General features: G+C 48.1%; 1 protein-coding gene across 2 annotated transcripts in view; it reads right to left on the bottom strand.

The window, feature by feature from the left end:
• The window catches only part of LOC137334893 (lysine-specific demethylase 7B-like), a 176162-nt gene that overhangs the window by 67536 nt on the left and 86934 nt on the right, over positions 1 to 21692 (bottom strand). For both annotated transcript variants that reach the window (XM_067999963.1, XM_067999965.1), the window contains 5 exons: positions 21462 to 21686; positions 21245 to 21372; positions 8702 to 8856; positions 4426 to 4523; positions 3463 to 3614 (listed from right to left, as the gene is read on the bottom strand). In XM_067999963.1, the coding sequence (XP_067856064.1) occupies positions 3463 to 3614; positions 4426 to 4523; positions 8702 to 8856; positions 21245 to 21372; positions 21462 to 21686 (758 nt within the window). The remainder of the gene's footprint in view (positions 1 to 3462; positions 3615 to 4425; positions 4524 to 8701; positions 8857 to 21244; positions 21373 to 21461; positions 21687 to 21692) is intronic.

Genomic DNA, 21692 nt, shown 5'->3' with positions numbered 1-21692 from the left:
CTGCCCCTACACTCCAGGTCAGGTACAGTACAACTGCCCCTACACTCCAGGTCAGGTACAGTACAACTGCCCCTACACTCCAGGTCAGTTATTACCGAAGTTTGATACAAAGTAAAGCTCCGACTTTTCTGATCCAATAAGATGCAACGTCATAAACCACAACAGTATACCTTGCTGCACCAGTGTAATCGGTCAATTTCTCATAACTACACACACGAGTCGTTCTAAATGATAGGCAGCTTTGAAATATGGACTTGCATCTATTTCCCCAAAGGCCCTTTCGGAGGGCAGACCAAGGAGTCTTTCATCCCCCAGTCCTGCTGCAAAAGGACCATGTTTGAATTCACTTCAGCCTCAGGTCCTTAGATTCATACACAGGGCTAAAGTATACTTTACTGTGATTTATTTTCAGATATTAAATTTGGAACATCAGTCTCCTCTCCCGTCCACTTGTACCTGATGACCATATTGTAATTTACCCTTGTGCCATAAAACCATGCAGCGCACACAGAGGCCATTCAGAACAATGTGTCTGTGCTGGTTCTTTGCTAGAGCTTTCTCAAACTAATCCCACTGCCCCACTCTCTCCCCAATAGACCTGTATCAATCCCACACTAATCCCACTGCCCCACTCTCTCCCCATAGCCCTGTATCAATCCCACACTAATCCCACTGCCCACTCTCTCCCCATAGCCCTGTATCAATCCCACTGCCCACTCTCTCCCCATAGCCCTGTATTAATCCCACACCAATCCCACTGCCCCGCTCTCTCCCTGTAGCCCTGTATCAATCCCACACTAATCCCACTGCCCCACTCTCTCTCCAATAGCCCTGTATCAATCCCACACTAATCCCACTGCCCCACTCTCTCTCCAATAGACCTGTATCAATCCCACACCAATCCCACTGCTCCGCTCTCTCCCCATAGCCCTGTATCAATCCCACACCAATCCCACTGCCCCGCTCTCTCCCCATAGCCCTGTATCAATCCCACACTAATCCCACTGCCCCACACTCTCCCCCATAGCCCTGTATCAATCCCACACTAATCCCACTGCCCACTCTATCCCCATAGCCCTGTATTAATCCCACACTAATCCCACTGCCCCGCTCTCTCCCTGTAGCCCTGTATCAATCCCACACCAATTCGACTGCACCACTGTCTACCCATAGTCCTGTATCAATCCCACACCAATCCCACTGCCCCACTCTCTCCCCATAGTCCTGTATCAATCCCACACCAATCCCACTGCCCCGCTCTTTCCCCATAGCCCTAGTATCAATCCCACACCAATCCCACTGCCCCGCTCTCTCCCCATAGCCCTGTATCAATCCCACACCAATCCCACTGCCCCGCTCTTTCCCCATAGCCCTAGTATCAATCTCACACTAATCCCATTGCCCCGCTCTCTACCCATAGCCCTGTGTCTTCCTTGGCTTCAAATATTTATCCACTTTTTTCTTATGAGATACAATAGTCTCAACCGCTCCCTGTGGCAAAGCCTTCATTCGATGCCCCAGTACCTGTAAGGACATTTCTCCTAACCCCCTTAGTAACGATTTTAAATTGATAACTCCTCGTCACTGACTCCCAGAGGAAATAGTCAGATATAGCATAACTTTAAAAAATGATTACATTTTCTCTTAGCCTTCGCAGCTCCAGTGGAAGTAGCCCAGTATTTCGAGCATCTCCTGGCACCATCCTGGTGAATACTCTCTATGGCTTTAATGCATGTTCTAAAACAGGGCCCCAAAACTCCACATAGTACTCTAACTATAAGCTAAACAACGATTTATACATTATATTACTCTTGTATTCTGTGCCCCTATTTATAAAACCCAAAATGCTGTTGGCCATTGTTTTAGTTCTTTCAACATGCACTTGTACTTTTAGAGCATTCTGTACTTGAACTCCTAGGTATCTCTGTTCACCACAGGCTTCACTGTCTCTCCATGAAGTGTACACTCCCTTTCCTTGCTTTTCTTTTCAATATACATTCCTTCACACTTCTCCACATTACATCTGCAACCTGTCAGCCCATTTCACTAACCTGTGTCTTCCTGAAGTCTATTACAGTGCGATTCATTGTTGGCCAAACCTCCTCCTTTTGTGTTGTCAGCAGATTTTGAGATTGTCCTCTCTGTGCCCAAGCCCAAATTATAGAATCTTACAGCACAGGAAGAGGCCATTCAGCCCATCGTGCCTGTGCTGGCTCTTTGAAAGAGCTATCCAATTAGTCCCATTCTCCTGCTCTTTCCAAAGGCCCTATAATTTTTTTCCCTTCAAGTATTTATCCAATACTCATTTGAAAGTTACTATTGAATTTGCTTCCACCACCCTTTCAAGCAGTGTATTCCACATCATTACAACTCACCGCATAAAGAAATTCTCCTCATTTTCCCTCTGGTTCTTTTGCCAATTACCTTAAATCTGTGTCCTCTGGTTACCCACCCTTCTGCCAGTGGAAACAGTTTCTCCTTATTTACTCTATCAAAACCGTTCATGATTTTGAACACCTCTATCAAATCTACCCTTAATCTTCTCTGCTCCAAGGAGAACAACCCCAGCTTCATAGAATCATAGAAAATTTACAGCACAGAAGGAGGCCATTCGGCCCATTGTGTCCGCACCGGCTGAGAAACGAGCCACCCAGCCTAATCCCACTTTCCCGCATTTGGTCCGTAGCCCTGCAGGTCACAGCTCTTCAGATGCACATCATTTTTTAAATGAGTTGAGGGTTTCTGCCTCTACCACCCTTTCAGGCAGTGAGTTCCAGACCCCCACCACCCTCTGGGTGAAAAGATTATTCCTCATTTCCAGTCTAATCCTTCTACCAACCACTTTAAATCTATGCCCCCTCTTCACTGACCTCTCTGCTAAGGGAAATAGCTCCTTCCTATCCACTCTATCTAGGTCCCTCATAATTTTGTACACCTCAATCAAATCACCCCTCAGCCTCCTCTGTTCCAAGGAAAACAACCCCAGCCTATCCAATCTGTTATCATAGGTAAAATTCTCCAGTCCTGGCAACATCCTCGTAAATCTCCTCTGTACCCTCTCTAGTGCAATTATATCCTTCCTGTAATGTGGTGACCAGAACAGTGCGCAGTACTCAAACTGTGGCCTAACTAGTGTGCTATACAGTTCCAGCATAACATCCCTGCTTTTATATTCTATGCCTTGGCTAATAAAGGAAAGCATTTCATATGCCCTCTTAACCAACTTATTTACCTGTCCTGCTACCTTCAGGTATCTGTGGACATGCACTCCAAGGTCCCTCACTTCCTCCACACCTCTCAGTATCCTCTCATTTATTGTGTATTCCCTTGCCTTGTTTGCTTTCCCCAAATGCACTTCTCCGGATTGAATTCCATTTGCCACTTTCTGCCCATCTGACCAGTCCATTGACACAGCTTCTTCAGTCTCTCCATATGACTGAAGTCCCTCATCCCTGTCCTTACCTCTGAACTGTGCTGTCCTTCTTGCAACGCTTCAGACTCGTCCTGGGCTTATCCAGAGCTTGTTGGGACCTCTCAGTCTCTGACTCATTTGTCAACCCATTCTTCTCACTAACATCTGACTGGCGGGACACCTCACACCAAGAGTCCACTCTCTGCAGTAGAAATTCACGTTAGTGTTGAAGAGAAGAAAGAAAGACAAATCCTCAGGCTGTGCCCAGTTCTCCGAGTGCACAAATTGGCCTTTACTTAAGGAGAAGAATTTCAGCCAGGGCTCCCTCGCCTCCTCACTATCCCATGGCCCCTGCTGGAAAGTGTGGGTGTGTGGTTGTTGCAGGATGGGGTTTGAATGTGATGCCCCATGGTGAGTAGCTTGCCAATACTCACTGTCTAGGCTCACACATGAAGAATGGCCAATTAGTCAGAGACCTGTAGAAAAGTACCACAGCGAGAGTTGGCACCTTTCGGCAGCAGCACATAGCGCTCCCGCATCATTAGCTTAACAATGAATGCATTTTATGGAACCATTACTCCAATAACCTGCATCACTGCAGCCTGGCAATACAGTACAGGATTGTCATCCAGATGCTTTTAGCCTCAGGAATACGTTGTCTTCTACCCAGGAGGCAGAGTGAGCAGGCCAGTAACTCAGTGCTGTCCGTAAGGGGTGCACTATCAGGTAAAGCACCTAGCCTCCCAACGCTGCAAGGCAGGAATCACAAGCACAGTGCTGAAACCCACCGTCCCATGGCAGAGTAGATCAGCACTAAAACAAACTGCGCCATGCACTCTGCCCCAAAACAATCCAGCAATAGTACAGCACTGGCAGACATCACTAGAGGTGCCAAAGTACCCCAAAACTGGAGTGGCTGAGCTGCTGTCTCACTAGGATCATGTAGTGAGTGTGTCACTGTCTTTAACTACAATCTAGCAGAACATGAATGGACAGAGTACTAAAGCAGGTACCTGCATGCTACATTCCTTCTCCACATCGTCAGAGTCGGACAGGTCAGAGGATCTGGACAGTCCATCTCGGAGTTCCGTTTTCACACTCTCGAAGAACCCTGCAAAAAAAAGAATGGAGGCCGACTGAGATTGATAGATTTTTGTTGGGTAAGGGTATCAAGATATATGGATTAAAGATGGGTAAATGGATTTGAGGTACAGGCCAGCGATGATCTGATTGAATGGCGGAATGGCCTCTTCCTGTTCCTATGTTCGTAGGCCACTCCTGTCTACCCGAATCAGACACCAAACATACAAGTCGATAACTTGCATTGTTCTCACATCAAGAGCTGAGGCACAATAATCAGTCAAACTATCACCCCAGAGATCCAGACACAAGTTTGAGCTCACTTTCCGGGATTTCCACAGCTACATCGCTGGCCAGAAAACTGCATCTCTGAGAACACACAGCAACCCATCTGTTGCATCCACTGCAGGCAAACCTTAGGAGTGGGTCTCCCAAACTAACTTTCTTCCCCCTCCTTCCTTGAAGGCGAGGATACTGTCTGGCTTTCAGGGGAGGGGGAAGAAAGTCCTTCTGTGGTCGTTCATCATGTGAACCCTGACAGTGAACAGGTTATTCAATCTTGGACAGCATTACCACCAAGACCAAATCATTCTCACTTGGTTTTCACTCACACTGGAGCCATGCAGAAAGATTGTCAGGCCCAAGTGACAGGCCCCATTCAAACTGGTAGGCTGGCTGCTCAATAATAAACACAACATCCTAGTCTTGCAACTTAATTCAAAGGAATTCTCCGGATTTACCTTTGCATACAGTTAACAACTGCATGTCCCTCGATAAGATCACCTCTCAGGCACCTCTTTTCCATGCTGAAAAGCCTGAGTGGCTCCAGCATTTCCCCTGAACTCAGACTCCTGACACTACAGATTGACCCTGTAGCTCATCTCTGCACTTCCTCCAACACTTGAATGTCTCCCTTGTGTCTCGGTTTCAGTACTCGTGATGCAGTCTGACCAGAGTTCTGCACAGTTTGACCATTGCTCCCTCAAACTTCTACCCTACTGCTTTTTGCTGTGTCGTTCAACCTCCTATGGGGTTTGTTGATTGCTCCTCTGCATTGGTTGGATGTTGAGTTTACTAACTCCCACAGGGCTCTTCCAAATTCATTTGTTATTTCAGCACAATTCACGGTGTACGTGTGCCCATTTTTCCTTCCAGTATACAGAATTTTCCATTTGTCTGTATTAAATTCATCTCCCATTATTCTCCCTACTTTGATATTTTGACCGACTCATTCTGTCGATTCTGAACTGCCTCCTTCAAGTCCCCTCCCCCCAAATCCACCTGCCAGTCACAGTGCTCCCCTCCCCCCAAACCCACCCCCAGTCACAGTGCTCCCCTCCCCCCAAACCCACCCCCAGTCACAGTGCTCCCCTCCCCCCAAACCCACCCCCAGTCACAGTGCTCCCCTCCCCCCAAACCCACCCCCAGTCACAGTGCTCCCCTCCCCCCAAACCCACCCCCAGTCACAGTGCTCCCCTCCCCCCAAACCCACCCCCAGTCAGTGCTCCCCTCCCCCCAAACCCACCCCCAGTCACAGTGCTCCCCTCCCCCCAAACCCACCCCCAGTCAGTGCTCCCCTCCCCCCAAACCCACCCCCAGTCACAGTGCTCCCCTCCCCCCAAACCCACCCCCAGTCACAGTGCTCCCCTCCCCCCAAACCCACCCCCAGTCACAGTGTTCCCCTCCCCCCAAACCCACCCCCAGTCACAGTGCTCCCCTCCCCCCCCAAACCCACCCCCAGACACAGTGCTCCCCTCCCCCTAAAATCACCCCTAGACACAGTGCTCCCCTCCCCCCAAACCCACCCCCAGACACAGTGCTCCCCTCCCCCTAAAATCACCCCTACACACAGTGCTCCCCTCCCCCAAACCCACCCCCAGTGCTCCCCTCCCCCCAAACCCACCCCTAGACACAGTGCACCCCTCCCCCAACCCCCCCAGACACAGTGCTCCCCTCCCCCCAAACCCACCGCCAGACACCGTGCTCCCCTCCCCCCAAAATCACCCCTAGACACAGTGCTCCCCTCCCCCTAAAATCACCCCTGGACACAGTGCTCCCCTCCCCCTAAACCCACCCCCAGACGCAGTGCTCCCCTCCCCCCAAAATCACCCCTAGACACAGTGCTCCCCTCCCCCTAAAATCACCCCTAGACACAGTGCTCCCCTCCCCCAAACCCACCCCCAGACGCAGTGCTCCCCTCCCCCCAAACCCACCCCCAGACGCAGTGCTCCCCTACCCCCAAACCCACCCCCAGACGCAGTGCTCCCCTCCCCCCAAACCCACCCCCAGTCACAGTGCTCCCCACCTCCCAAACCCACCCCCAGACACAGTGCTCCCCTCCCCCCAAACCCACCCCCAGTCACGGTGCTCCCCTCCCCCCAAACCCACCCCCGGACACAGTGCTCCCCTCCCCCCAAACCCACCACCGGACACAGTGCTCCCCTCCCCCCAAACCCACCCCCAGTCACGGTGCTCCCCTCCCCCCAAACCCACCCCCAGTCACGGTGCTTCCCTCCCCCCAAACCCACCCCCAGTCACGGTGCTCCCCTCCCCCCAAACCCACCCCCGGACACAGTGCTCCCCTCCCCCCAAACCCACCACCGGACACAGTGCTCCCCTCCCCCCAAACCCACCCCCAGTCACGGTGCTCCCCTCCCCCCAAACCCACCCCCAGTCACAGTGCTCCCCTCCCCCCAAACCCACCCCCAGTCACAGTGCTCCCCTCCCCCCAAACCCACCCCCAGACGCAGTGCTCCCCTCCCCCCAAACCCACCCCCAGTCACGGTGCTCCCCTCCCCCCAAACCCACCCCCAGTCACAGTGCTCCCCTCCCCTCAAATGCATCCCAAAAAACAGTGCTCCCCTCCCCCCAAACCCACCCCCAGTCACAGTGCTCCCCTCCCCTCAAATGCATCCCCAAAAACAGTGCTCCCCTCCCCCAAAACCCACCCCCAGTCACAGTGCTCCCCACCCCCCAAACCCACCCCCGGACACAGTGCTCCCCACCCCCCAAACCCACCCTCGGACACAGTGCTCCCCTCCCCCCAAACCCACCCCCGGACACAGTGCTCCCCTCCCCTCAAATCCACCCCTGGACACAGTGCTCCCCTCCCCTCAAATCCATCCCCAAACACAGTGCTCCCCTTCCCCAAACCCATCCCGTCAGTGCTCCCCACCCCCCAAACCCACCCTTAGTCACAGTCCTCCCCTTCCATGCAGGAATCTTTACACGAGGAAAACTGCCATCAATATGAGGTAGGGACAGGATGTATAACGTAATAAATTAGAGCAGGTAAATACAGCTAGGTTCCCACATATACCAGGATTCTGCATGCAGAGGAGGGGCAAAGTGGAAGAGAAGCCCAGTGAAACAACCTCTATTTACTGCATAGGAACAAAGGAACAGAAGCAGGCCATTCAGCCCCTCGAGCCCATTATATCATTCAATCAGATCATGTTTCATCTGTACCTCAAATCCATTAGCTCGCCTTTGCTCTATATCCCATAATACCCTTACTTAACAAAAATCTATCGATCTCAGTCTTGGATATGTCAATTATCCCCCTGATCCACACCTTTTTGGGGAGAGTTTTCCAGATTTCCACTCCCCTTTGTGTGAAGAAGTGCTTCCTCACATCACCCCTGAACGGCCTGGCTCTAATTTTAAGTTTATGCCCCCTTGTTCTGGACTCCCCCACCAGAGGAAATAGTTTCTCTCTATCTACCCTATTGACTCCTTTAATCATCTTAAACACCTTAATTAGATCACCCCTTAATCTTCTAAACTCAAGGGAATACAAGCCTAGTCTATGCAACCTATACTCATAATTTAACCCTTTTAGCCCCGGTATCATTCTGGTGAATCTGCGCTGCACTCCCTCCAAGGTTAATATATCTTTCCTGAGGTGCGGTGCCCAGAACTGAACACAGTCTCCAGATGCGGTCCGACCAAGGCTCTGTACAGCTGAAGCATCACTTCCTTCCCTTTCTATTCTAGCCCCCTTGAGATAAAGGGTGCTGGAGTGTGGAGACTGGGAGTTGGCAGGTTGTTTGACTGAAGACTAGAAGCAGTGCTGCAGAGCTGAATAATTCATCTTTCTGAAGTACCTGGGCATTTTCTTTCGTTTACATCCTTCAATCAAATATCTGATTTCACCCAGTCATAGATTCACACGTTCGTAAAGACCAGAAATTGGGTGTACACACTTACTGTTGAGTGGGTTTTGAGATTCAGGTTTCTCATCTTCCCAGTCAGAGCTATCTCCTTGACGCAGCACACTGCCCTGCTCATCTGATCGTTCCCCGTCTTCATCTTCACTGTCTGTGCTGCACTGCTCAAACTCCATCAACTCCTCCGTGTCATGACTGTAAGATTAAAAAAGGAAAGTTCAGTGAATTACATTCCACTGTGTGGGGAGAGGTTTCCCTGAACTATAACGCACTGTGTGTGGGGAAAGGTTTCCCTGAACTATAACGCACTGTGTGTGGGGAGAGAGATTCCCTGAACTATAACGCACTGTGTGTGGGGAGAGGTTTCCCTGAACTATAACGCACTGTGTGTGGGGAGAGTTTCCCTGAACTATAACGCACTGTGTGTGGGGAAAGGTTTCCCTGAACTATAACGCACTGTGTGTGGGGAAAGGTTTCCCTGAACTATAACGCACTGTGTGTGGGGAAAGGTTTCCCTGAACTATAACGCACTGTGTGTGGGGAAAGGTTTCCCTGAACTATAACGCACTGTGTGTGGGGAGAGGTTTCCCTGAACTATAACGCACTGTGTGTGGGGAGAGGTTTCCCTGAACTATAACGCACTGTGTGTGGGGAGAGGTTTCCCTGAACTATAACGCACTGTGTGTGGGGAGAGGTTTCCCTGAACTATAACGCACTGTGTGTGGGGAGAGGTTTCCCTGAACTATAACGCACTGTGTGTGGGGAGAGAGATTCCCTGAACTATAAAGCACTGTGTGTGGGGAGAGAGATTCCCTGAACTATAACGCACTGTGTGTGGGGAGAGGTTTCCCTGAACTATAACGCACTGTGTGTGGGGAGAGGTTTCCCTGAACTATAACGCACTGTGTGTGGGGAGAGGTTTCCCTGAACTATAACGCACTGTGTGTGGGGAAAGGTTTCCCTGAACTATAACGCACTGTGTGTGGAGAGAGATTCCCTGAACTATAACGCACTGTGTGTGGGGAGAGGTTTCCCTGAACTATAACGCACTGTGTGTGGGGAGAGGTTTCCCTTAACTATAACGCACTGTGTGTGGGGAGAGGTTTCCCTGAACTATAACGCACTGTGTGTGGAGAGAGATTCCCTGAACTATAACGCACTGTGTGTGGGGAGAGGTTTCCCTGAACTATAACGCACTGTGTGTGGGGAGAGTTTCCCTGAACTATAACGCACTGTGTGTGGGGAGAGGTTTCCCTGAACTATAACGCACTGTGTGTGGGGAGAGGTTTCCCTTAACTATAACGCACTGTGTGGGGAGAGGTTTCCCTGAACTATAACGCACTGTGTGTGGGGAAAGGTTTCCCTTAACTATAACGCACTGTGTGTGGGGAGAGGTTTCCCTGAACTATAACGCACTGTGTGGGGAAAGGTTTCCCTGAACTATAACGCACTGTGTGTGGGGAGAGGTTTCCCTTAACTATAACGCACTGTGTGTGGGGAGAGGTTTCCCTGAACTATAACGCACTGTGTGTGGGGAGAGGTTTCCCTGAACTATAACGCACTGTGTGTGGGGAGAGGTTTCCCTGAACTATAACGCACTGTGTGTGGGGAGAGGTTTCCATGAACTATAACGCACTGTGTGTGGGGAGAGGTTTCCCTGAACTATAACGCACTGTGTGTGGGGAGAGGTTTCCCTGAACTATAACGCACTGTGTGGGGAGAGGTTTCCCTGAACTATAACGCACTGTGTGTGGGGAGAGGTTTCCCTGAACTATAACGCACTGTGTGTGGGGAGAGGTTTCCATGAACTATAACGCACTGTGTGTGGGGAGAGAGATTCCCTGAACTATAACGCACTGTGTGTGGGGAGAGGTTTCCCTGAACTATAACGCACTGTGTGTGGGGAGAGGTTTCCCTGAACTATAACGCACTGTGTGGGGAGAGGTTTCCCTGAACTATAACGCACTGTGTGTGGGGAAAGGTTTCCCTGAACTATAACGCACTGTGTGTGGGGAGAGGTTTCCCTTAACTATAACGCACTGTGTGTGGGGAGAGGTTTCCCTGAACTATAACGCACTGTGTGTGGGGAGAGGTTTCCCTGAACTATAACGCACTGTGTGTGGGGAGAGGTTTCCCTGAACTATAACGCACTGTGTGTGGGGAGAGGTTTCCCTTAACTATAACGCACTGTGTGGGGAGAGGTTTCCCTTAACTATAACGCACTGTGTGTGGGGAGAGGTTTCCCTTAACTATAACACACTGTGTGTGGGGAGAGGTTTCCCTGAACTATAACGCACTGTGTGTGGGGAGAGGTTTCCCTTAACTATAACGCACTGTGTGTGGGGAGAGGTTTCCCTGAACTATAACGCACTGTGTGTGGGGAGAGGTTTCCCTGAACTATAACGCACTGTGTGTGGGGAGAGGTTTCCCTGAACTATAACGCACTGTGTGTGGGGAGAGAGATTCCCTGAACTATAACGCACTGTGTGTGGGGAGAGGTTTCCCTGAACTATAACGCACTGTGTGTGGGGAGAGGTTTCCCTGAACTATAACGCACTGTGTGTGGGGAGAGGTTTCCCTGAACTATAACGCACTGTGTGTGGGGAGAGGTTTCCCTGAACTATAACGCACTGTGTGTGGGGAGAGGTTTCCCTGAACTATAACGCACTGTGTGTGGAGAGAGATTCCCTGAACTATAGTGCGGCAGGCACAGAGTGAGACAGCTGAGAGTTTGGTGAGTGTGGGAGTTCAATGAAGTGGGGGAAGGAGATGCTGCTTTGCCTTGCTTTTCCTAATTTTTTCTGCAGAACGGCAGCGGACCTGAGCAGCAGAAGACAGAGTGGGGAATAAAAGCAGCAGCAGACCTGCAACAAGAGAAAACTACTGTGCGACGTCATGGGTGAGGCAGGAGAGTCTGAGAGGTGAGCACAGTATAAAAGGAGAGACCGAGAGTGGGAGGAAAGTCTGAGAGATGAACGCAGGGTAAATCTAAGGCAAGTCATGGCAGCACAGCTCGCACCCGTGATATACTCCTCCTGCACTATGTGGGAAGTCATGGACGCTACCAGTGTTCCTGGCAACCATGTGTGCAGGAAGTGTGTCCAGCTGCAGCTACTGGCTAACCGCATTTTGGAGCTGGAGCTGCGGGTGGATTTGCTGTGGAGCATCCGTGATGCTGAGACTATCGCGGATAGCACGTTCAGTGAGGTGGTCACACCGCAGGTAAAGATTACGCAGGCAGAAAGGATATGGTGACCGCCAGGCAGAGTAAAAGGACTAGGCAGGTAGAGCAGGAGTTCCCTGGGGCCATCTCCCTCTCAAACAGATATACCGCTTTGGATACTGTTGGGGGAGATGGCTTATCAGGGGAAAGCAGCAAGAGCCAAGACCGTGGCACCACGGATGACTCTGCTGCACAGGAGGGGAGGAAGAAGAGTGGCAGGGCTATAGTGATAGAGGATTCAACTGTAAGCAGAACAGATAGGCGTTTCTGTGGCCGCAAACGTGACTCCAGGATGGTATGTTGCCTCCCTGGTGCTAGGGTCAAGGGTGTTGCGGAGCGGCTGCAGGACATTTTAGAGGTGGGGGGGGGTGAACAGCCAGTAGTCGTGGTCCATTTCGGTACCAACAACATAGGTAAAAAAAGGGATGAGGTCCTGCAAGGTGAATTTAAGGAGTTAGGAGATAAATTAAAAAGCAGGACTTCAACGTAGTGATCTCAGGATTACTACCAGTGCCACGTGCTAGTGAGTATAGGAACAGGAGAATAGACCAGATGAATGCGTGGCTGCAGGGATGGTGTAGGAGGGAGGGATTTAGATTCCTGGGACATTGGGACCGGTTCTGGGGAAGGTGGGACCTGTACAAGTGGGACGGGTTACATCCAAACAGGACCGGGACCAATTTCCTCGCGGGGGTGTTTGCTAGTACTGTTGGGGAAGGTTTAAACTAGAATGGCAGGGGGATGGGAACCTGAGCGGGGAGTCAGAAGGGAGTAAAGTTGAGAGCAGAAAGAGAGGGGAAGACCCAGGGGAAATCTACAATACAAATAGTACAAACAGTTGTTCAAGAACAAGTGAAAGGGAAAAGCGTAGAGCAGCAGAAAGAAAGTGTACTTTAGGCACTACAGATAAAGTGAAAACTAGAAGGCGTAAGGCGATTAACCCAGCATCAAAGCTGAAGGTCAGGCTAGGGTGTGTGGCCCAACTAAGAGTTCTATATACAAATGCACGGAGTACAAGGAATAAATTAAATGAACTACAGGTTCAAATTCAAATTGGAGGGTATGACATGATAGCTATTACTGAGACATGGCTGCAGGATGGTCAGAATTGGGAACTAAATATACCGGGTTATCAGGTCTACAGGAGAGATAGGGAAAATGGAAGAGGGGGAGGAGTAGCTTTAATGATTAGAGATGAAATCACTTCAATGATAAAGGAGGATATAACGAGAGGTAAGCAGCCAACAGAGACCTTAAGAGTTGAACTGAGAAATAGGAAAGGATCTAAGACTATAGTGGGAGTTGTTTATAGGATCCCTGGCAGCAGCTCTGAAGTGCTAGATTGTATAAATGCAGAGATTAGACAAGCGTGTAACAAAGGCATAGTGGTCTTAATGGGGGACTTTAACCTTCACATAGATTGGGAAAAGCAGACTAGCAACTGTCAGAAAGGTAGTGAATTTCTTGAGTGTGTCCGGGATAGCTTTTCTACAGCAGTATGTCCTAGAGGCAACAAGGGGACAAGCCATACTAGATTTAGTAATGAGTAATGAACCAGATTTAGTTAACGGCTTAACTGTATGCGAACATCTATCCAATAGCGATCATAACATGATTGAGTTCAATGTAGTGTTTGAAAGGGAAAAAAAGTGAATCAGTTGCTAAGATTCTTGACTTGGGTAAGGCCGACTTCAATGGGATGAGACAGAGACTGTCCACAGTAAACTGGGCAAATCTGTTAATGGGTAAAATGACTGATGATCAGTGGGAAATGTTTAAAGAAACATTTAACGTGATACAGAATCGGTTTATACCCCTGAGGGGCAAGAACTCTACTTGCCGAAAAAAACAGCCATGGACAACTAAAGAGGTAAGGGACACTATAAGACATAAGGAAAGGGCATACAAAAAGGCAAAAAATGGCACAGATCCTGGTGAATGGGAAAGATACAAAGATCAACAAAGGGTCACAAAACAGATAGTAAGAGCTACAAAAAGAGAGTATGAAAAGAAACTTGCAAGGGATATCAAAACCAATAAGAACTTTTATAGTTACATTAGGAAAAAGAGGGTTGTCAGGAGCAGTGTTGGCCCCTTAAAAACTGAAAGTGGGGATATTGTCATTGACAATGGGGAAATGGTGGACATGTTGAACGATTACTTTGCGTCAGTATTTACAGTAGAAAAAGAGGATAGCATGCCGGAAATCCCAAGAAAACTAATATTGAATTGGGGACAGGGACTCGATAAAATGAACATAAGTAAAGCAACAGTAATGAAAAAAATAATAGCACTAAAGAGTGACAAATCCCCAGGACCAGATGGTTTCCATCCCAGGGTTTTAAAGGAAGTAGGTGAACACATTGCAGATGCCCTAACTATAATCTTTCAAAGTTCTCTAGATTCAGGAACTGTCCCTCTAGATTGGAAAATTGCACGTCACTCCGCTTTTTAAGAAAGGAGAGGGAACCCAGGGAATTATAGACCAGCTAGAACTAACATCTGTTGTGGGGAAAATGCTGGAGTCTATAATTAAGGATAGGGTGACTGAAAACATCGAGAATTTTCAGTTAATCAGAGAGAGCCAGCATGGATTTGTGAAAGGTAGGTCGTGCCTGACAAACTTGATTGAATTTTTTGAAGAGGTGACTAAAGTAGTGGCCAGGGGAATGTCAATGGATGTTATTTATAAGGACTTCCAGAAGGCATTTGATAAGGTCCCACATAAGAGACTGTTAGCTAAGATAGAAGTCCATGGAATCGAGGGAAAAGTACGGACTTGGTTAGGAGGTTGGCTGAGCGAAAGGCGACAGAGAGTAGGGATAATGGGTAGGTGCTCACATTGGTAGGATGTGACTAGTGGAGTCCCGCAGGGATCTGTCTTGGGGCCTCAATTATTCACAATACTTATTAACGACTTAAATGAAGGCATAGAAAGTCCCATATCTAAGTTTGCCGATGACACAAAGATTGGTGGCATTGTAAGCAGTATAGATGAAAACATAAAATTACAAAAAGTGATATTGATAGATTAGGTGAATGGGCAAAACTGTGGCAAATGGAATTCAATGTAGACAAATGTGAGGTCATCCAATTTGGATCAAAAAAGGATAGAACAGGGTACTTTCTAAATGGTAAAAAGTTAAAAACAGTGGATGTCCAAAGGGACTTAGGGGTACAGGTACATAGATCATTGAAGTGTCATGAACAGGTGCAGAAAATAATCAATAAGGCTAATGGAATGCTGGCCTTTATATCTAGAGGACTCAAGTACAAGGGGGCAGAAGTTATGCTGCAGCTCTACAAACCCTGGTTAAACCGCACCTGGAGTACTGTGAGCAGTTCTGGGCATCGCACCTTCGGAAGGACATACTGGCCTTGGAGGGAGTGCAGCGTAGGTTTACTGGAATGATACCCGGACTTCAAGGGTTAAGTTACAAATTGGGGTTGTATTCTCTCGAGTTTAGAAGGTTAAGGGGTGATCTGATCGAAGTTTATAAGATATTAAGCGGAACAGATAGGGTGGATAGAGAGAATCTATTTCCGCTGGTTGGGGATTCTAGGAGTAGGGGGCACAGTCTAAAAATTAGAGCCCGACCTTTCAGGAGCGAGATTAGAAAACATTTCTACACACAAAGGGTGGTAGAAGTTTGGAACTCTCTTCCGCAAACAGCAATTGATACTAGCTCAATTGCTAAATTTAAATCTGAGATAGATAGCTTTTTGACAACCAAAGGTATTAAGGGATATGGGCCAACGGCAGGTATATGGAGTTAGATCACAGATCAGCCATGATCTTATCAAATGGCGGAGCAGGCACGAGGGGCTGAATGGCCTACTCCTGTTTCTACGTTCCTATAACACACTCTGTGTGGGGAGAGATTCCCTGAATTATAACTCACTGTATGTGGGGAGAGGTTTCCAGTGCTTCCTTGGTCCCCTGGCTCATCGTCCTTACATGGTGGCCCAGGAGCACACTGACACAAGCAGTGCACCCTTTACTGGGACCCCTAAGAACCTGGAAGGGCCCGGCAACAGACACTTGCATTTTTGGCCTCCCCTCTAGATCTTGAGGATTAGCAACAGGAGTCCCAAGGCCAGTGGCCAGGCCTGGAGCTGCCCTCCACCCTCATTCCCCTGTGCAAGGCCCTGCAGGAGGTAGGCTTGTGTCAGGTAGGAGATAGTAGAGGCTCTGGCCACAATATTTCAATCCTCATTCAACGTTCAAATCGCGTATGGGGAGTGGAAAATAGTTGGTGTAACAGGCTTGTTCAAGAAGGGAGAGAAAGTTGAACTGAGACCAGTTATTCTAATGTCATTCATGTGCAAATTTTTAGACTCCATAATTGAGGATAATTAGTGAGCATTCTGAAATGCAGGTTAATGAGATGTGTTAAAGGAGCATCCTGTTTGACAATTTAGTAGTTTGACAAGAAGTGGCTAATTAGATAAAGGGAATGCAGTACATGTGGTGGATGTGGATTTTCAGATGGCATTTGATAAGAGATGAATTCCAGAGGTGAGGTGAGATTAACTACCCTTGACATCAAGGCAGCATTTGACCGAGTGTGGCATCAAGCAGCCCTAGTAAAACTGAAGTCAATGGGAATCAGGGGGGAAACTCTCCAGTGGCTGGAGTCACACCTAGCACAAAGGAAGATGGTAGTGGTTGTTGGAGGCCAATCATCTCAGCCCCAGGACGTCGCAGCAAGAGTTCCTCAGAGCAGTCAACTAGGCCCAACCATCTTCAGCTGCTTCAACAATGACCTTCCCTCCACCATAAGGTCAGAAATGGGGATGTTCGCTGATGATTGCACAGTGTTCAGTTCCATTTGCAACCCCTCAAATAAGGAAGCAGTCTGAGCCCGCATGCAGTAAGACCTGGACAGCATCCAGGCTTGGGCTCATAAGTGGCAAGTAACATTCGCGCCAGACAAGTGCCAGGCAATGACCATCTCCAACAAAAGAGAGTCAAACCATCTCCCCTTGACATTCAATGGCGTTACCATCGCCGAATTCCCCACCATCAACATACTTGCTCACCTGACGAAGGAGAAAGCCTCCGAAAGCTTGTGATTTTCAAATAAAACAGTTGGACTATAACCTGGTGTTGTAAGATTCCTTACATTTGTCAACCCCAGTTCATCACCGGCATCTCCACATCACAACATACTTGGGGTCACCATTGACCAGAAACTTAACTGGACCAACCACATAAATACTGTGGCTACAAGAGCAGGTCAGAGTCTGGGTATTCTGCAGCAAGTGACTCACCTTCTGACTCACCAAAGCCTTTCCACCATCTACAAGGCACAACATAGGAACAGGAGTAGGCCATTCAGCCCCTCGTGCCTGCTCCGCCATTTGATAAGATCATGGCTGATTTGTGATCTAACTCCATATACCTGTCTTTGGCCCATATCCCTTAATACCTTTGGTTGTCAAAAAGCTATCTATCTCAGATTTAAATTTAGCAATTGAGCTAGTATCAATTGCCATTTGCGGAAGAGAGTTCCAAACTTCTACCACCCTTTGTGTGTAGAAATGTTTTCGAATCTCGCTCCTGAAAGGTCGGGCTCTAATTTTTAGACTGTGCCCCCTACTCCTAGAATCCTCAACCAGCAAAAATAGTTTCTCTCTATCCACCCTATCTGTTCCCCTTAATATCTTATGAACTTCGATCTGATCACCCCTTAACCTTCGAAACTCTAGAGAATACAACCCCAATTTGTGTAATCTCTCCTCGTAACTTAACCATTGAACCGTATAATTCCAGTAAACCTACGCTGCACTCCCTCCAAGGCCAGTATGTCCTTCCGAAGGTGCGGTGCCCAGAATTGCTCTCAGTACTCCAGGTGCGGTCTAACCAGGGTTTTGTATAGCTGGAGCATAACTTCTGCCCCCTTGTACTCTAGTCCTCTAGATATAAAGGCCAGCATTCCATTAGCCTTATTGATTATTTTCTGCACCTGTTCATGACACTTCAATGATCTATGTACCTGTACCCCTAAGTCCCTTTGGACATCCACTGTTTTTAACTTTTTAACCATTTAGAAAGTACCCTGTTCTATCCTTTTTTTAATTCAAAGTGGATGACCTCACATTTGTCTACATTGAATTCCATTTGCCACAGTTTTGTCCATTCACCTAATCTATCAATATCGCTTCGTAATTTTATGATGGAATACTCTCCACTTGCCTGGATGGGTGCAGCTCCAACAATACTCAAAAAGCTCGACGCCATCCAGGACAAAGCAGCCCGTTTGATTGGCAGCCCATCCACCATCTTAAACATTCACTCCCTCCACCACCAGCGCACCATGGCTGCAGTGTGTACCATCTACAGGATGCACTGCAGCAACTCGCCAAGGCTTCTTCAACAGCACCTCCCAAACCCGCGACCTCTACCACCTAGAAGGACAAGGGCAGCAGGCTCATGGGAACACCACCACCTGCACATTCCCCTCCAAGTCACCATTCCGAATTCGGAAATTCATCGTTACTAGGTCACAATCCTGGAACTTCCTACCTAAAAGCACTGTAGGAGAACCTTCACCACATGGACTGCAGCGGTTCAAGGAGGCGGCTCACCACCACCTTCTCAAGGGCAATTAGGAATGGGCAATAAATGCTGGCCTTGCCAGCAACGCCCACATCCCATGAATGAATCAAAAAAGTGTCTCACAGGTGGATCATGGTACAAGAGGAAATGTAGCAGCACGGATAAAAAGTTGGGTGGCCGACAGGAAACAAAGAGTTAGTGTAAATGTGTGCTGCTCGGACTGGAGAAGGATTGTAACTGGTGTACCCCAGGGGTCAGTGCTAGCACCCCTTCTGTTCTCTGTGTGTAGATAATTTGGATTTCCACACAGGGGGCACAAACACGAAATTTATTGAGAACACAGGTTTGACAGACAATGAAGAGGAAAAACTGTGGAAGACTTTCAGGCAAACAGACAAGTTAGTGGAATGGGCAGACAGGCGGCAAATGCAACTTAATGTGGATAATGTGAGGTAATACATTTTGGATGGGAGGAAAAATAAGGAATGGGAGTGTACACTCAATGGAAAGATACTTAATGGTGTAAATGAACAGTGAGACCAAATTCCTTAAAAGTGCGAGTGCAAGTAATCCGGCCCAACGAGGAAGGAGGCATTGCTGGACTTGGTTCTAGGGAATGAGGCGGGCCAAGTGGAGCAAGTGCCAGTGGGGGAGCATTTAGGGAGCAGCGATCATAGTATCATAAGGTTGAGAATAGCTATGGAAAAGGACACAGACCACTCTGAAGTAAAAAACTCAATTAGAGGAGGGCCAATTTCAATGGGATGAGAACAGATCTGGCCCGGGTAAATTGGAATTGAAGATTGGCAGGCAAAACTGTAATTGAACAGTGGGCTGCCTTTAAGGAGGAGATGGTTCAGGTACAGTCTAGGCACATTCCCACGAGGCAGAAAGGTAGCACAACTAAAGCTAGAGCTCCCTGGATGACAAGAGATAGAGAGTAAGATGAAACGGAAAAAAGGGGCATATGACAGGTGTCAGGTTGATAACACAAGTGAGAACCAGGCAGAAGATAGAAAGTTCAGAGGGGAAGTGAAAAAGGAAATAAGAGAGGCAGAGAGAGTGTGAGAATAGACTGGCGGCCAACATAAAAGGGAATCCAAAAGTCTTCTACAGGCATGTTATCAGTAAACAGGTAGTAGGAGGAGGGGTGGGGCCATAAAGGAGATCTACTCATGGAGGCAGAGGGCATGGCCAAGGTATTAAATGAGTACTTTGCATCTGTCTTTACCAAGGAAGATGATGCTGCCAGAGTCTCAGTAAAGGAAGATATAGTTGACATATTTGATGGGCTAAAAACTCTAAAAGAGGTACAGGAACAGAGAGATCTGGGGGTATATGTGCACAAATTGTTGATGGTGGCAAGGCAGGTTGAGAAAGCGGTTAAAAAAGCATACGGGATCTTGGGCTTTATAAACAGAGGCATAGAGTACAAAAGTATGGAAGTCATGATGAACCTTTATAAAACACTGGTTCGGCCACAACTGGAGTATTGCGTCCAGTTCTGGGCACCGCACTTCAGGAAAGGTGTGAAGGCCTTAGAGAGGATACAGAAGAGATTTACTAGAATGATTCCAGGGATGAGGGACTTTAGTTACGTGGATAGACTGGAGAAACTGGGGTTGTTCTCCTTAGAGCAGAGACGGTTGCGAGGAGATTTGATAGAGGTATTCAAAATCATGAAGGGTCTAGACAAGAGTAGAGAGAGAGAAACTGTTCCCATTGGCGGAAGGTTCAAGAACCAGAGGACACAGATTTAAGGTGATTGGCAAAAGAAACAAAGGTGACATGAGGAAAAACTTTTTTACACACGAGTGGTTAGGATCTGGAATGCACTGCCCGAGGGAGTGGTGGAGGCAGATTCAATCATGGCCTTCAAAAAGGGAACTGGATAAGTACTTGAAAGGAAAAAAAATTGCAGGGCTACGGGGATAGGGCAGGGGAGTGGGACTAGCTGGATTGCTCTTGCATAGAGCCGGCGCGGACTCGATGGGCCGAATGGCCTCCTTTCATGCTGTAACCTTTCTATGATTCTAAGTAGGTAAAGCCATAAAAAGACCAATGGCATTTTGGGTTTTAGAAATAGGGGCACAGAATACAAGAGTAAAAACTAATGATAAATTTGTACAAAGCATTAATTAGCTCAGAGTACTATGTGATAGTATATTATAGAAAGGATATTAATGCCATAGAGCTGTACAGCGTAGATTCACCAGGATAATACCAAATATGGGAAATTAGAGACTAGAGATACTCGAACTGATTCCATTGGAGTAGTGAAGACTAAGTGAAGATTTAATACAGGTTTTTCAAATTATGAAGGGCTTTGAGTGTGAATAAGGAGATACTATGTGTCATGTGGTTGGGGAGTCTGAGATGAGGGATCATCAATATAAAATTTCACTACAAGAGTGAGGAGAGCATTTAGGAGAGATTTCTTTGCACAGAGGGTTGTTGGAACATGAGATGCTTTTCCACAGGGAGTGCTTGAGGCAGAGACCAATGCATCTTTTAAGGAATAAATATCTGAAGCAGTAGCATACAGGGCGTTGGGGAGAGAGCAGGTTAGTGGGATTAAATTTGGATTGGTTTGGCATGGAGCTGGCACAGGCACAATGGGCTGAATGGCCTTCTTCTGTGCTGTAAATGGCTCTCTTAAGGTGATGTTGGCTAGGAATAGCCAATGACTCAGTGGGTCCACATGACATGAGGATGGGGAAGACAGAATGAAGGAATGGGACTATTTTCAATACAGGCTCTTTTGAAAGTGCTTGAAAACTCTACACCGTGGCACATACCTAATGATCCTTCCTTTCGATAACACCAACTGTAAGTTATTGTCACTGGGGCCTTTCTCAGCCACTGTCGAAGATGGTGGTGAGGTCCTGCTGATCTTTACTCTCAATGTGGAGCTGGACATATTATCCTGTTAACGAAACACATTCACAGGTACATGGGTAGGGGAATTCTTTGCCACTTCACCTTTAACCCGGTACAGAATTGTACTCCACCTACCTCACCCCACTGAGCCATCTCCATCTTCTTCAACACCTCCCGGGTGTGGAGCTCCAGAATGTCCAGGTCTGAATGTATCCTGTTTGAGGGGTCTCTCAGCCTCCTGCATTTCCTCTTACCTGGGCTTACACTGAAGAAACAACTCTTGTCCTGAGTGACCCGTGTGACTGGCACTGTAGCCACGATTCCCTGAGATTTCATGGGCTTGTTTCCAATGTTCATCTCCTGCAA

Source organism: Heptranchias perlo, chromosome 18 (genome assembly GCF_035084215.1).
Source record: "Heptranchias perlo isolate sHepPer1 chromosome 18, sHepPer1.hap1, whole genome shotgun sequence".
Taxonomy (NCBI): Eukaryota; Metazoa; Chordata; class Chondrichthyes; order Hexanchiformes; family Hexanchidae; genus Heptranchias; species Heptranchias perlo.
This window is presented reverse-complemented; position numbering and strand designations above follow the sequence as displayed.